This window comes from Protopterus annectens, chromosome 1.part1 (assembly GCF_019279795.1).
Source record: "Protopterus annectens isolate FY-2018-M chromosome 1.part1, PAN1.0, whole genome shotgun sequence".
Lineage (NCBI taxonomy): Eukaryota > Metazoa > Chordata > Ceratodontiformes > Protopteridae > Protopterus > Protopterus annectens.
Window position 1 is genome coordinate 1,544,337,123 of NC_056726.1, and position 14,149 is coordinate 1,544,351,271.

The window sequence follows — 14,149 nt, forward strand, 5'->3', positions numbered from 1 at the left end:
GACAACCACTACGGAGGCCATATTGTTTTTGGTCTGCAAGTCCCTCCATTGACATTCAATGTACTACATAAATCCCACAATTGTGGGCTTATAAGCTTAGTTTTTTAGTTTTAGGTAGCACACCCGTTTGCGTGGGTGCGCTGCAGTTAAACCCAGAAATCCCATGAAAAAAAAAAAGTTATATAACTTATTTTTGCAACACTTTTTCATGCCAATGGCCACATATTTGGCCATTGGCATGCTTAATGAAACATATGCACCCTTTATTTGGAGCTGACATATCTCCATTTTTAATTTTGCAGAAATGTACTCAGTTGTCAGCTGAGTACATTTCTGCAGCTAACACGTCCATTTCACGGACTGGTTTCTGCTTCGTGGATCGCTCAGATACCTCATTTGCATATTTTTCAGCTGCAAATGAGGTATTGAGCATTTCCACACCCAGTCCGTGTAAGAGACGTGTTAGCTGTCTCTTACATGGAGATTTGGGCTGTTCCTGAATCAGGAGGCTTACACAGAGGCTTACACTACTCTTGAACTCCATGTAAGCCTTCCTGAATCTGGCCCTATGTGATAACACAATTGCCACAGGGATTTCAAAATAGCCCTATGATCTTTCACCAAGTAGTAGGAGAAGTTTTAAAACCGTTAGAGACAGACAAAACTGTCATTCATTACCTTGATGACATTCTGATACAGTCAGAAACAACAGAGCAGTATGAAGGACTTCTTAAAAAGGTTTTAGGTACCTTACAGGATGCAGGATTCAAAGTCAACAAGGAAAAGGTGCAAGTCTTTTCACAAGAGATGAGGTTTGTGGGGACCATTGTTCGCCCCACTGGCAGATCCCCTTGTGAAGAGAGAGTGAAAGGAATTTTAGAATTGCCTCAGTCATTGACAATTTCAGACTTGCATAAATTCTTAGGTATCATGAATTACAACAGAGAATTCATAGAAGATTATGTGGCAGCTGCCGCACCCCTATATAGGATGTTAGTGGAAGAAAAAGAAGAACCTCAGTTAAACTGGGGACGCAGGGAAGAACAGGCTTTTGACTTATTAAAACAGAAATTAACACAGGCTACTGAGTTAATAGCACCTGAGGGACAGCAAGATTTCATTTTACAGGCAGCAGCAGGTAGTGAAACTATCTCAGTAGTCCTCCTGCAGTATTGGCCTCAGCACAATGGGAGCAAGGCAGAAAGAACACTTCGTCCAGTGACCTTCTGCAGCCGAAAGTTAACTCCAGTTGAAAAAGGATATCACCCATGTATACAACAATTACTAGCCATTTACTGGGGAATTAAACAGACAGAATATTTAACAGTTTTTTTTCCAAAATAATTGTACAGACACCACATCAGTCTATAAAAATTCTATTGAATTCTATGGAAATGAATAAAATCACAGAAGGAAAATGGATGACTTTATTCAGTACAAAGAATGTTCAAATTCAGACAGGGAGAAGTACTATCTCTCTGATCTGGTAAACTATAAGGGAGGACCTCACAATTGTGTTCAAAGTTTGCAACATCCGGAAATTTCACCATTAAATGCACATTTTCAAAGTAACATACCCACAGTATATGTAGATGGGGCCAGGTTTTGGGAATATGGAAAATATTTAACAGGATTTGCAGTAATTCCAGGAGATGGTCATGATCCTATCCTGAAGAAGTTGCCAGGTTACATGTCAGCCCAGAGGGCAGAACTAGAAGCAGTGAAATATGTTTTACAACATTTTGAACCAGTTAACATTTACAGTGACAGTGCTTTTGTGGTAAACTCATTGCGTTTACACATGGCAATTTGGGCCAGAAGGAGATTTGTTGACAGTGTTGGCAAACCTCTTAAACATGCTCCAGTATTACGGGAATTGTGGGCATTGATCACTCAAAATGATTTATAGGGAAAATTCAGTATTGTAAAAATAAAGGCACATCAAAAATGTAATACAGTAGAAGCCACAGGAAATGCCTTGGCAGATGCCAAAGCAAAACAGGCTGCAGAAACAGGTGACTGGTTAGAGCCACATGAGCGGTTCAAACCTGCAGAACAGGTATTGTCAGTACAAACAGCTGCCCCTGTAGAAGTGCAGGATTTAGCAACTTTACAGAAAGAAAAAGGGATTCCCAAAGAATTGGAGAAGTGCATTCAGGAAGGGGATGGTAATCAAAAAATGTTTGTGTATCCCATGCCATATGGAAAGAAAATACTCTATTTACCAGGGGACTTGGCCAAACAATTGGTCAAATACAATCATAAAATTTTGGGCCACATAGGCACAGAAAAATTATGGAGTATAGTTAAACAAAAGATGTGGAATCCATGTCTGAAAAAGTCGTGTAAAACAGTTCTAGAGGGATGTTTGGTTGTTTACAAATCAATGCCAGTACAAAGAAACCTCAGTTGCATAGGGTACCAGTGGCAGATGGGCCATGGTATGCTATCCAAGAAGACTATGCAGGGCCCCTCCCAACTGCAAAGGGAGGATACAGATACCTTCTAGTGGTAGTTGATGTGTTTTCAAAATGGGTTGAAGTAATACCCACAAAAAGAATGACAGCTAAAATTACAGCAGAGGTACTATGGAGAAACATATTTGTCCAATTGGGTTGGCCTCAAATTATTGAGTCAGATAATGGACCACAGTTCACAAGTCAAATAATGTGGCATTTGTGCAAACTGCTGGGGATCCAGCACAGGTTTCATGTTTCCTACCATCCACAATCTAATGGGATTGTTGAAAAAATGAATTGAACAGTTAAGGAAAGATTAAAAAAGGCATGCCTGGAAAAAGGTAAGGACTGGATAAAACATTTGCCAGGAATTTTGCTTGGTATTAGGGCTACCCCTAACAGTAAAACAGGAATTTCACCTTTCAAACTAATGACAGGGAGGAAAATGCCCCTATCTCTCTCCTGTGGCCCAGAAGTGGTAGAAAATCAACCATTACCGACAGCAGTCGAACACCAAAAATGGTTAAAGGACATACAGGGGTATGTGACATGATTTCCAGAGAACAGGCTTACCGTCTGTGGAAAGAAATGCCAGTGCTTCCTGCAGAAATGACTTTACAGTCAGGAGATGAGGTCCTGGTAAAAAACTTCGTAAAGGAAGGACCATGGGACAGTAATTGGCAGGGACCCTATAAAGTGATTGAGCAAATAGGACCATTAGTGTACAGAGTTCAGAGGATAAAAAAGGAAAAAGTAAATCCAAGACAACAGACAACAGTTAAACAAAGGAAATGTATCATGTTGGTTCATAGAACCCAGTGTAAATTACTAAAAGCGAAAACAGAATCAAATAAGTGACAGTCTACAATACTATGTTAACAGTGATAGGAAAGTAACAGTCTATTTAAATTCATTTTTAGATGCAGACTAATTCAGTTGAGCAGCAGCCAGAGGAAACAGAAGAAGTTAGATCTTGTATGCAGAGATGCAAGCCATGGGCGTGCCCTATAATATCGGTCTTATGGACTATAATGTTTGTGCTTTATGTTTTATATGTTTTACGTATTTTTGAAGAAGTTAAAATGCTTGAACAAGCGTGTCAAGCAAACAGACAACAAATTACACTGCTTGAAGCGTGTAATGTACACAAGGAAAATACACAAGAAAAAGGTTATTCAAAAGAGAGATATACATGCAACACATCATGTAAATAAGAGGATTGTAAAGGGAGAAATACTCCACTATAACAGGTCATGAAAGCAGGACCACCATGACTGGGTACCTAAGGTTAATACATTTTTGGCCATGCAAAGCTTGTTTGCAAAAACACATAACAGATCAAATTGCTGGGTTTGTAGCCACATTCCTTACAGGGGAAAGAAGTTATTGTATGCAGTTCCAGTAGATATTACTGACACAGGATTTATGTTTAAAGGATCTTTTAGAAACAAAATTATAAACCAGTCAGTTATTAAAGAACATTTACATTTAATGCAGGTTGAAAGAGGAATACTCTGTTTTCAACAGAAAGCGACAGTTAGGGTGGGTATTAGTAATTGCAACTATTCCATCACCCTACATCACCTATGGTCACGAGGTAAGCTTGAGTACCATGAGGGAGTTGATAAAATAAAAAACAGCTTGGGAAGCAATACACAATACTTCCATTAAGGAAGACATCTTTCAAAAATGGAGCTATGAATAACCTACTAGGCCAAGAAAATGTTACAATTCTGGCTAGCGGTTTCTTTTTCATCTGTGGAAAAAATGCATATAAATGGTTACCAGTAGGCTGGCAAGGATCATGTTACATAGCATTTGCAGTTCCAATGATAAGAATTACTCATGCATTACCAAATGAAAAGGTTAGAAATCACAGAAGGAAAAGGGAGTTCATGATAGTTTCTCCAAGCTTGGAGAAGACTTAAAACAGTTGACCTTAGGGGATGGAGTTATCTCACGGGCTGGGATCTTTCCCTGTTATGGCTCTGCCAAAGCAATATGGGAACTAAGAAAGGTTGCAAAGCTAATGGAAGTTTTAGCAAATGCAACATATGGGGCTATCTCAGATATAACAGAGGAGATGGTAGCAATGAGGACAATGGTCCTCCAGAACAGAATGGCTCTCGATTACCTACCTGCTAGCCAGGGGGGTGTTTATGCTTTAATTCAACCTGAGTGCTGTACTTATATTCCTATTAAATCAGAATCTATACATCAACATCTAGAGAGGATTGCAGAAGTTTCCTTAAAAGTTAGGAAAACATGGAGTACAGAATGGTCAGATTGGCTAAGTGGATTATTCTCAAGATGGTGGGGTACTATAATTACTGCATTAATTGCTCTTATTGTCATTATCTGCTTAATCACAACAGTTTGTATGCATGTTAAAATCTGTATTAATACAAGCATTAATCAAGTTACATCTGTTAACACCGGTACAGTGTATGAAGAAATAGAAATGAATGCAAGGGACTCGTATGTAGCAGTGGATAGAGAGATGCAGAGTACTGAAGAGCAAATTGTTTTGTAAATTGTCTTACAATTTCATGGACCTTAAATTAAAAAGTGGGAATTGATAGATATTGTGTAAATTAAAATGCTTTTCCCAAAAATACTGTGTGTGCAGAAAAGAAAAATACGCAAGGCTGAACAGCAAGTTTTCAAAATAATATAGCTTGCTTTGCAAGAACAGTTAGCTGTTGATATATATATTAGAAATGTCTAACATAGATATTATTAGCAGATAGCTGTGAGCTTATGGTGTCCTGTTTATGAAATAAGGAAGTATCATTGTTTTTACATTACAGAGACTGCTTCATCTAAAATAACATATGAACGTTTGCATATTAGCAACAGAAAGAGACAGCTGCATTACAGGAAAACTTTCCATATCAAAAATAACACTTCAGCAATGACGTTTGTATCACATGGACTGTTGCTTCTCAAAAATAATATGGATTTTTGCATACCAACACTTTGGAAAGAGACAGTTGCTTCACAGGGACTTTTTATATTGAAAATAGCATTTTAGCAATGATCCTTTCACTTCCCCTTTTCAGTTCTCTCCCTCCTGCCCCTCTTTCTTCCAACTCTTTTCTTCAGCCCCCACCCTCTACTTCTTTATCTTCTTCCCCCTGTATAAAATCTGTGTAAATACTTTTATATCTTCACTTCCCCACTGCCCACATGCCTCTTCTTGCAACTGTATCTTTCACCATTTCCATAAAATGCATCTTTCACCTCAAACATAAAATGAAACTGTGTATTTTTTTTCTGTGCTACAAATACAATCTGTATACATTTTTTTTATTTTTCTTGTTTGTAAATTGTTTAAGTGTGCAATGTGTTTATAAATCGGAGCTTTTCTCCCCGGCCCTCCACTGAAAACAGGTTTTCAGGCCCAGTGGACATCCTCGGTTATCAAACTGGAAATAAAATAAAATAAATAAATAAAAAAAGGAGACGTTGGAACAACAGGGACAGTTTTATCTTAAAAATAACATGATTTTGTCATAACAGAAATGAGAAAAATAACATGAGCTTTGCATGATGTTTACATTAGCTTTGCATGACGTTTGCATCCAAAATAACATGAGCATTGCATTACAGGGACTTTCCATATATCAAAAGTAACAGTGTTTAAAGTATATAAAGTACACAATGCTTGTTTTTCATTCAGTGACATTTTTACTGAGAGTGCATCAGTATCATCATCTGTCTAGCTGTGTTATAATAAGAATTGAAATAGCTCTGAAAGAATTCACTCTTTGGCAAGAATTTGTTCTGAGACAAATAAAGTATAACAGATACAGTAGTACAGAGTTTGTCTGGTCACTTTTGGACATTTTCTAAAGTTCTTCACCCACAACAGTCTATCAGGCTGGTCTGCTGACCCTGACCCTGTCTCTTAGGTTCATTTCTTACCTGAGTATCCATGTCTCTCACAGAGCACACCAACAGTGGATTGCCATTACATAAATAGTATTTGACTCCAAGACTGCAATCATGGGCTCAGTAGTTAAACTAGTTTCAAGCACTGGGAGTCTCATTAAAGAAATAAAGTGCAATAAAAGTAGCCATCCCCGGCATTACAGTTACGGTCCAGATAGAGAGAGATTGTAGTGAACCGAGACAAAAAGGATACTGAGTAACATCAGCAAGATGATGAATCACAGCAACTGTTACTCATGGAGAAGAAACGTTTATATTCCTACATTTAGAAATAATAATAATAAAGGAGATAATATCAGTTCCCCAATGGTGCTGTTAGAAATGTTGCAGAAGTCTTATTCAAAGCCCAAGGAGTTTCTGTGAAGGAAGACACCTCAGCAAAATATGTGCAGGCTTCACGAAAGATTGAAGTTTCAGGCATAGCTGTTATACAGTACGTAGAAGGTAACTTGTACTATCCTCTAAAAATCTCATGGAAATTAAAACCAACATTTAAATATGTCTGTTTTTCAATCAGCAGTATAGTTGAACAACATTTAAATGTCTGTGGCCCAGTACTTATTACAAAATTAAAAAGTAACATTATCTTAATCCTCAAAAGTCTCATCAGTGATTCTTAATATTACCCTTTAACATGCTTACCATACATAACTGTTCTCTTTCAATCTGCACGGCAGAGTAGGGAGCTGAGGTGCCATTTGTCCCACCCCTTTCCCAAACAGCCTGCAGTCTGACTGGTAAGGTAATACTATAGACCATATGTATAGCAAATGTGTGTGGTGTTGAAATGGTTAAACTTCCTTTGCCAGATTAAAGACAATTACATATTTCTGCAGGTCTGACAGCTCACTGGAGAAGTACTTTGGCTAATTATATAAATAACTCCAGCTCTGTGTTGTAAGCTTTATAGTTATAGCATGATTTATATGTTTTGTTTGTTTCTGGTATCCACTTTAATTGAACAGCAATGCCTTTGGCTGCTGAAGATATTCAGAAGGCTAAGAGTGTTTGGTAGAAATTTTATGTAAATGCTGAGGATAATGGAGCCATTGTATTGAGCAGGTAATTTTTTAATGAGCTTAAACTTGAAGATATACTTCAGTATTTGGTTGTATGTGTATTTAAAACCTCTTGATGCATACTTCTCAACCTTGAAGAATTTTAGGTAAAGCTAAAAGTAATGAGAGATAAAGGCACACAACTATGTACACTTAATTTTAGCTTGCTTAAGTATCTGAGCAAACTAGGAGGTATAATTGGGGACTGTGAATGTGTTCACTCACCAGCAGAAGTTAAATTGCCATACTCAATTCATTGTCTTATTAATTCTATTTGACAGAAGAAAAATGTGATAAAGGTTGGCTTTTCTCCCCACCACCCTAAATTTTTCTTTCCATACCAAATAGAGTATGGACTCTTGGCTAGCAATAATACACTTTGCTCTGTTGTTCCTATAGCTGACCATTAGCTTGTCTACTGGTCCTTGTGTAGAACCAAACATAGTCTCCCCCCTCACAAACTTGTTCTCAACTATGCTCAAGCCTGGAGAGGTGCTTGATGCTCAACTAATGGTATAATACATCATTACTAATTGTAGGAAGTGTTTATGGCCCAATGTAAGTGGAGCATGCTAGCATACATGCCTACATCTGTGGTAACAGTTGCTGCCATTGCTTCATAAATGATTCTCCCTGGTATCTGCTGGAGATGTATTGGGTGTGCTTGAGTGGATGCTCTTCCCATCCTCCCTGTATCTCAGCTGTATGAGCTGTTAAGTAAAGCTGGCTTGTCTGGGCCATAGGCAGGACTTTTGCTATATACACCAGTATTAGCACCAACTCTTGTTGCTGTAGATGTTTTATCTGTTATCAGTGATTTGTTTGCTCTCTTCTAGAATGTTCAAAGAACACCCACATACTGTGAGCTACTTCACAAACTTCAAAGAACTACAGTCCATTGCAGGAACTGCCTCAGTTACAGAACTTGAAGGCCTAGCAGAAGTTCGCACCCATGGCAAGAAAGTTTTGTCCTCTCTGAATGATATGGTACAGCAAGTGGACAATATGGATGTTTTAAAAGCTACTATTGAGCCTTTAGGCAAGAAGCATGCTGTGGAACTCAAAGTGGATGTAAAGGAATTTGAAGTAAGTTGTGTCTGAGTTCTGTAGCAACTAAGATCTGAATGAGAATTAGTTATTTTGGGGGAAACTAATGCTCTAGCTGTAGGAGACAACTGCTAAACTTGAAGCATGGTGAATTTTACTGTCCATACTAGTTTTGATCCTGTTGATGTAACTTGTTGCTTGTGTATGTTATTAGTTAGTGCCTTCTTAAAGTGCTGCCTGATAGCAGAATAACTGGCACATGAAAGCACTACTGCACTCCTATTGGTGTGGGGAACTGCTTACCATGTATGAACTGAGTCTAATGGGTGCTCAGGAAGTCCTAATTCACAAGGCCAGAACTATTCAAGTAAGAAACACTTTGCTATGTATCTGTGCTGCTGATGTGGTAGCATTGTGTAGTTCTTAAAAGGCATGTTTCCTCCAGCACAAACTCTATTTAACTGAAGAGATTTACAGATCTGTTATACAGAGAGGGGAAAGCAAAGATCTTTTTTTCCCTTAAGATATAGAGGGAATGGGGATTATAGTCTAAAGCAGACTAAAGGTATTGAGCTTGACCTGGTCTTAGGAGGGTCATTGAATAAAATGAGATTAACATTTTGGTCCTTAAAATAAAGGGTAAGTTGTCTAGATCTATAAAACCTACCTTGTCCATGGATGAAGACTAAAAGTTCCCATTAATTATTCTGAGTGTTCTGAGCACATCGACACTCACTCATCATTATAGTAGTGAAACCCCAGCGGGTATTACTTTTTGACCTACATGATAAAAAAGGCCAAGTCCTACTTAATAGCACAGAAGTATAAAGCTACCTTAAATCTCTGTAGGACAGAGGAATTGGATGGGCCAGTTATAAGACAAAGATGAAAGTGCTACATGGGAGCTTGACAGAAGGATGATGCAGTCATGTATAAAACATAACCATCACCCCGTATGCTTGCCTGAGCTGCTCCTATGAGTAGTTAAATACTGCCCTCTTAATGAAGGAAGATTGTAAAGCTATCCGGGGCACTAATAAAATGGGATGGGGGGGTAACAAGGTGAGACTTTCTATTTCTTTGTGATAGTCAATGAAGGTGGATTCTAGTAAGTGGAGTGGAGTTTAATAGAGTTGAATATTGGCCCAAAACTTAAGGGGTAGTGATACTAAATGCTGTTTATCATTTGCTTGATAAACCTAAGCACTTCTTTAATGCAACCCTTTCACTAGGCACTTCCACTCCTACCTATAAGAGGTGCACCTGACTATTGAAGCTTCTTGGGATGAACTGTGCGGAACAGCAGATCCGAATCCAATCACCAGTCTCTGGCACTTCCTACATCAGTAGTATACAGTAGATCCGAATCCAATCCCCAGTCTCTGGCACTTCCTACATCAGTAGTATACAGTAGATCTGAATCCAATCACCAATCTCTGGCACTTCCTACATCAGTAGTATACAGTAGATCTGAATCCAATCCCCAGTCTCTGGCACTTCCTACATCAGTAGTATACAGTAGATCTGAATCCAATCCCCAGTCTCTGGCACTTCCTACATCAGTAGTATACAGTAGTACTAACATCACCGGTTTGTACAGTGCACTTCATATTTGGTTTCCATCATGCTGACCATCCGGACTTTCATTGTCAACCAACCCTCCCAGGAGCTTGAAGCTGTTACCTTGCCCCACTATTCCCATCTGTTTGTATTGTCTGCGTCTGATTTCCCATTTGCTGCCATTACAACTCTTGGTAAACTCTTCCATCCATAATGTGTCTTCAAGAAAAAGGAATGGAAAACACAAAATGCACATTCTGCCACAAACGCCACGTCTGCATGAATGAACAGCATTGGGTTCTTGGGACCTGTCAGTTGTGTGAGCTCTCTGTCATAGCAAATACTGGATCAGTTCTACATTCTGAGTGAATCCAATCGCACTCGAGAACTAATAATTAATGGGAGTTACCCCACTAACAAATGCAAACCACTGCATCTTCTAGTGGGACTAATCACGAGTTACTGAAATGGCTATAATTCCTTGTACTATAGGATATAACTGAAACATTTTATTCCTTGCAAAGTGGGTGGGAGGTTGGGTTAATGGTTAAGGTATCCAGCTTACAGACACAAGGTGGACAGTTTGATTCTTACTTGGGGAAATTGGCAAGGCTTAAAATAACCCACAAGGGCAGGCTATCTATGAACCTATGAAGTGCCTGAAGTGACTTTTGGCCACAAGTGTGTAGTATAAATTTGGTATGACAAACTTGAATGAACATATGAAATCCCAAGTGTACTTTGGGGGAACTCATCCCCTCAAAATCCTTGCAATTTATAGGAAGTCTTTGTATAAAGAAACAAGCAGTCTGAATAATACTCTTGGTCTCATGACCTAGGTTCATAGGTGTGTACTAGACTAATGGTTCTGGAGCCTATATAAGCCTAGCCCAAGAATCCCTGGCATTATGCTGCCCAAAGTAGGTTCCCAGTGCCCCTGTCAAGCAAGTGATCCCCAGGGTGAACTTTCTATTGCCCATCCACTTAAGATATCTCAGAGGGCCAGTGAAGTGCTCTGCTTGACATGAATGGGAAGTTTGTTCCACAGTATGGGAAGTCTCTGGGTTAGGAACCTGTCCCTCCAGAATGTTCTGTTGTGGTAATTTAGTTTATGTCCCTGAACCTCGTGGCATGGAGGGATTGGGGTTTCTTTAGGTGCTGCATATCTACAATTACAATGTTTTACATTACAACATACAACATACAGTTACAATTCCACAGGCAGTTGGCTGCATTTACATCTTGTGTTCTAGTTGTCCTAACTTGTAGAATAGGTCTACACGAAGCTGACTTGTGACTCTCTACTAATAACTCCAAATACAGTCAAATAGCCACTGTCTTCCCTATCACAAGTCTTAGTAAAATGTGTCCAATACCCGGTCCTTGCATTCTTTTATGTAAAACAACTTGCTAAGCCAATCAGTTTCTAGCCAGACTATAAAACCATGATGACTGTATTCAGCTTTGCTACCTCCATGAAATGCAGAGAACCTCGCCAAAAGCTTTTGACACTTGCCAACAACTGCTCTGCAGCTTCTTTCTGAGGATTTAACTAGTCTTACCTGGTTCAGCTGTTACCTCAGTGATGGACTTCAAGCTGCAAAATGGGTAATTACCTCTCTCCATCTCTCTCTGGGAACATTTATTTTACATTTGTTAGTCTGACTGGATACTTGTCCATTTTCAGCATAGGCCTCAGGGAGAAAAGCTCCATGCATACAGAAAGGGCACCTTCTTGCTAGTCACTGTTTCCATAAACAATCTATATGCCACAAGTAAATATGCTACAATTATTCAGTATGCTGATAATTCCACACGTCTCTGCCAAAAACCTATAAATCTTTTAAACCAAGAACAGGAAATCCATCTTCACTGAATCATAACTTATCCAGTGCATACCTAACAAGCCAAAATTGGACCTGTATTTTATAGCAGGCTCCTATGTCTCACCATAGATGATGCCATGAAATTTTACCATTACATATCTTGGCACCCTATACTGGATTAAACCATAACTGACTAGGCTATGAAATACATGGCTTCTATAACCGCCTTGCTATATGTTGTTGTGTCAATTTTTATACCACAGAAGTAACTGGTAGAAAAATACAACTTGATAGCTAAAGTTATAGATGACTTACCTTGTAGATCCCATCACTGTATAGTACTAAAACAGATGCATAGAATTGCTTCCCTAATGTGAGGATACCTCCACTCCATGGCTAAAGTGTTTGCCTTACAAACACCAGGTGCAGGGTTTGAGTCTCACAAGGTATAATTGGCTAGGCTTAAAATGGCTCGCAAGGGCAGTTAGCTTAGTACCAAACTATGAACCAAACTCTGGTCCTAAAGGCAGTCACTAATGCATGTTTAATGCTAATACTGACAGGATCCCAATATCAGTAAAGATCCTGTGCACTGGCAAATCCTGGTGATCAGGATAGTTGAGTGTTGTGGCTACCTGTGCTAAATTACATATTTGTGAATTGCTCCATCATGTTTGGCTTCAAGGTTTGCTTAATTGACGGCTGCCACTTGGATAGTTTTATCATACAAGCAATAACCTGCTATTGCTGCAGTTGTGTTAAATGTTTGTGAATTACCACCTCCTTGCACATAGCCATTCACCCACACTATTATGTGTAATGCTGGGTAGTAATTGTTTCTGAATAGCTCACTGCCATGAGGATTTTAATACATTTGTTTTAGTTCATAGGTTCATAGGTTTATACTAGGCTATCTGCCCTAAGGCATTTATAAGCCTAGCCCAAATTTTTGTGGCTTACGCCACCCCTTATATGAAAAAATACTGTGCCCATTAGTTTGTTGTGCCTCTGTCCAGCAGTGACACAGAGATGATTCCCGGGGTAAACCTACGATCTCCCATCCACAGGTCTAGATTTCTCTTGAACAGAGTCAGCGAGGTGCTCTGCCTCACATGGACCGGGATTTTATTCCACAGCATAGGGAGTCTCTGAGTGATAAATCTATCCCTCCAGCACGTCCTATTTATATCCGTGCTAAGGTTTAAGTCACTTGCTCTAGTGGTTTTGGTGGATTTGGATTTTTTCAGGTGGAGCATGTCCATTAATTCTGGGTTGGACATGGCCTTGTATGTCAGGCACATGTCACCTCTGAGCAGACGGTATGCGACTGAATAGAGCTGGAGTTTCTTCAATCTGGCAGCATATGACAGATTTTGGAGTCCCTTTATCCTTTTGGTGAGGAACTTTTGGGGTCTCTCCAATTGCTGCAGATGTCGGGTGAGATACATCCCGAATGGGGCATTGTACTCGATCATTGGTCTGATAAGTGAAGAGTACAGGGAACAATGACCTCACTAGATCTGGATGTGAATCCCTTCATGATCAGGTGGGCAATGTAGAAGGTCTTTCTAACCACTTTAGCGTGAGTGTCAAAGAAAGGCCACTGTCAACCTGGGTCCCCAGGTCCCTGATAACCTCTTCTGTGCTTAGTGGATTGCCACCTATATGGTAGCTTGGGGTTACCTTGTTTTCCCGAAGGGTATGACTATACATTTTTTGGCATTTAACTTCAGGCCATGGCTCTGGCACCAGCTATCTGTGTCCGTGAGTCCCTTCTGAAGGATATCCGTGTCCAATGCACTTTCCACTATGGCGCCCAGTTTGCAGTCGTCTGCAAACTTTGTCAGCCAAAGTCCTCCCATGTTGGCCTGTACTTCTGAGAAGTAGATGCCAAACAATAGGGGGCCAAGGACCGAGCCCTGTGGGACACCACTTGTGACTGGCTTGGAGTCTGACACAGCGCCAGCAACTCTAACCCTGTGGGTTCTGTCCTTAAGCCAGTTTGCAACCCATCTTGTGACATATGGGTTTACATTTAAGCTGGTAAGTTTTCTACAATACCGAGTGGGGTATTGTGTCAAAACTTTGCAAGGTCAAGGTAGGCTGTATGAACTGCCTTTCCCTCATCAATGGCCTTGGTGACTGTTTGAAGAAGTCGACCAAGTTCAAAAGGCATGATCTTCCCTTGACAAAGCCAAACTGGGTCGGGTCCAATGTCTGCAAGTCCCTATATCTTTGTTTATGA

General features: G+C 39.7%; 1 protein-coding gene across 1 annotated transcript in view; it reads left to right on the forward strand.

The window, feature by feature from the left end:
• LOC122813854 (cytoglobin-1-like) overlaps positions 1 to 8,502 on the forward strand; it is a 15,049-nt gene extending 6,547 nt beyond the window's left edge. The window contains exon 3 of the mRNA XM_044086394.1: positions 8,308 to 8,502. Coding sequence (XP_043942329.1) covers positions 8,308 to 8,400 — 93 coding nt within the window. The 3' untranslated portion in view covers positions 8,401 to 8,502. The remainder of the gene's footprint in view (positions 1 to 8,307) is intronic.
• Positions 8,503 to 14,149: the final 5,647 nt, after the last annotated feature.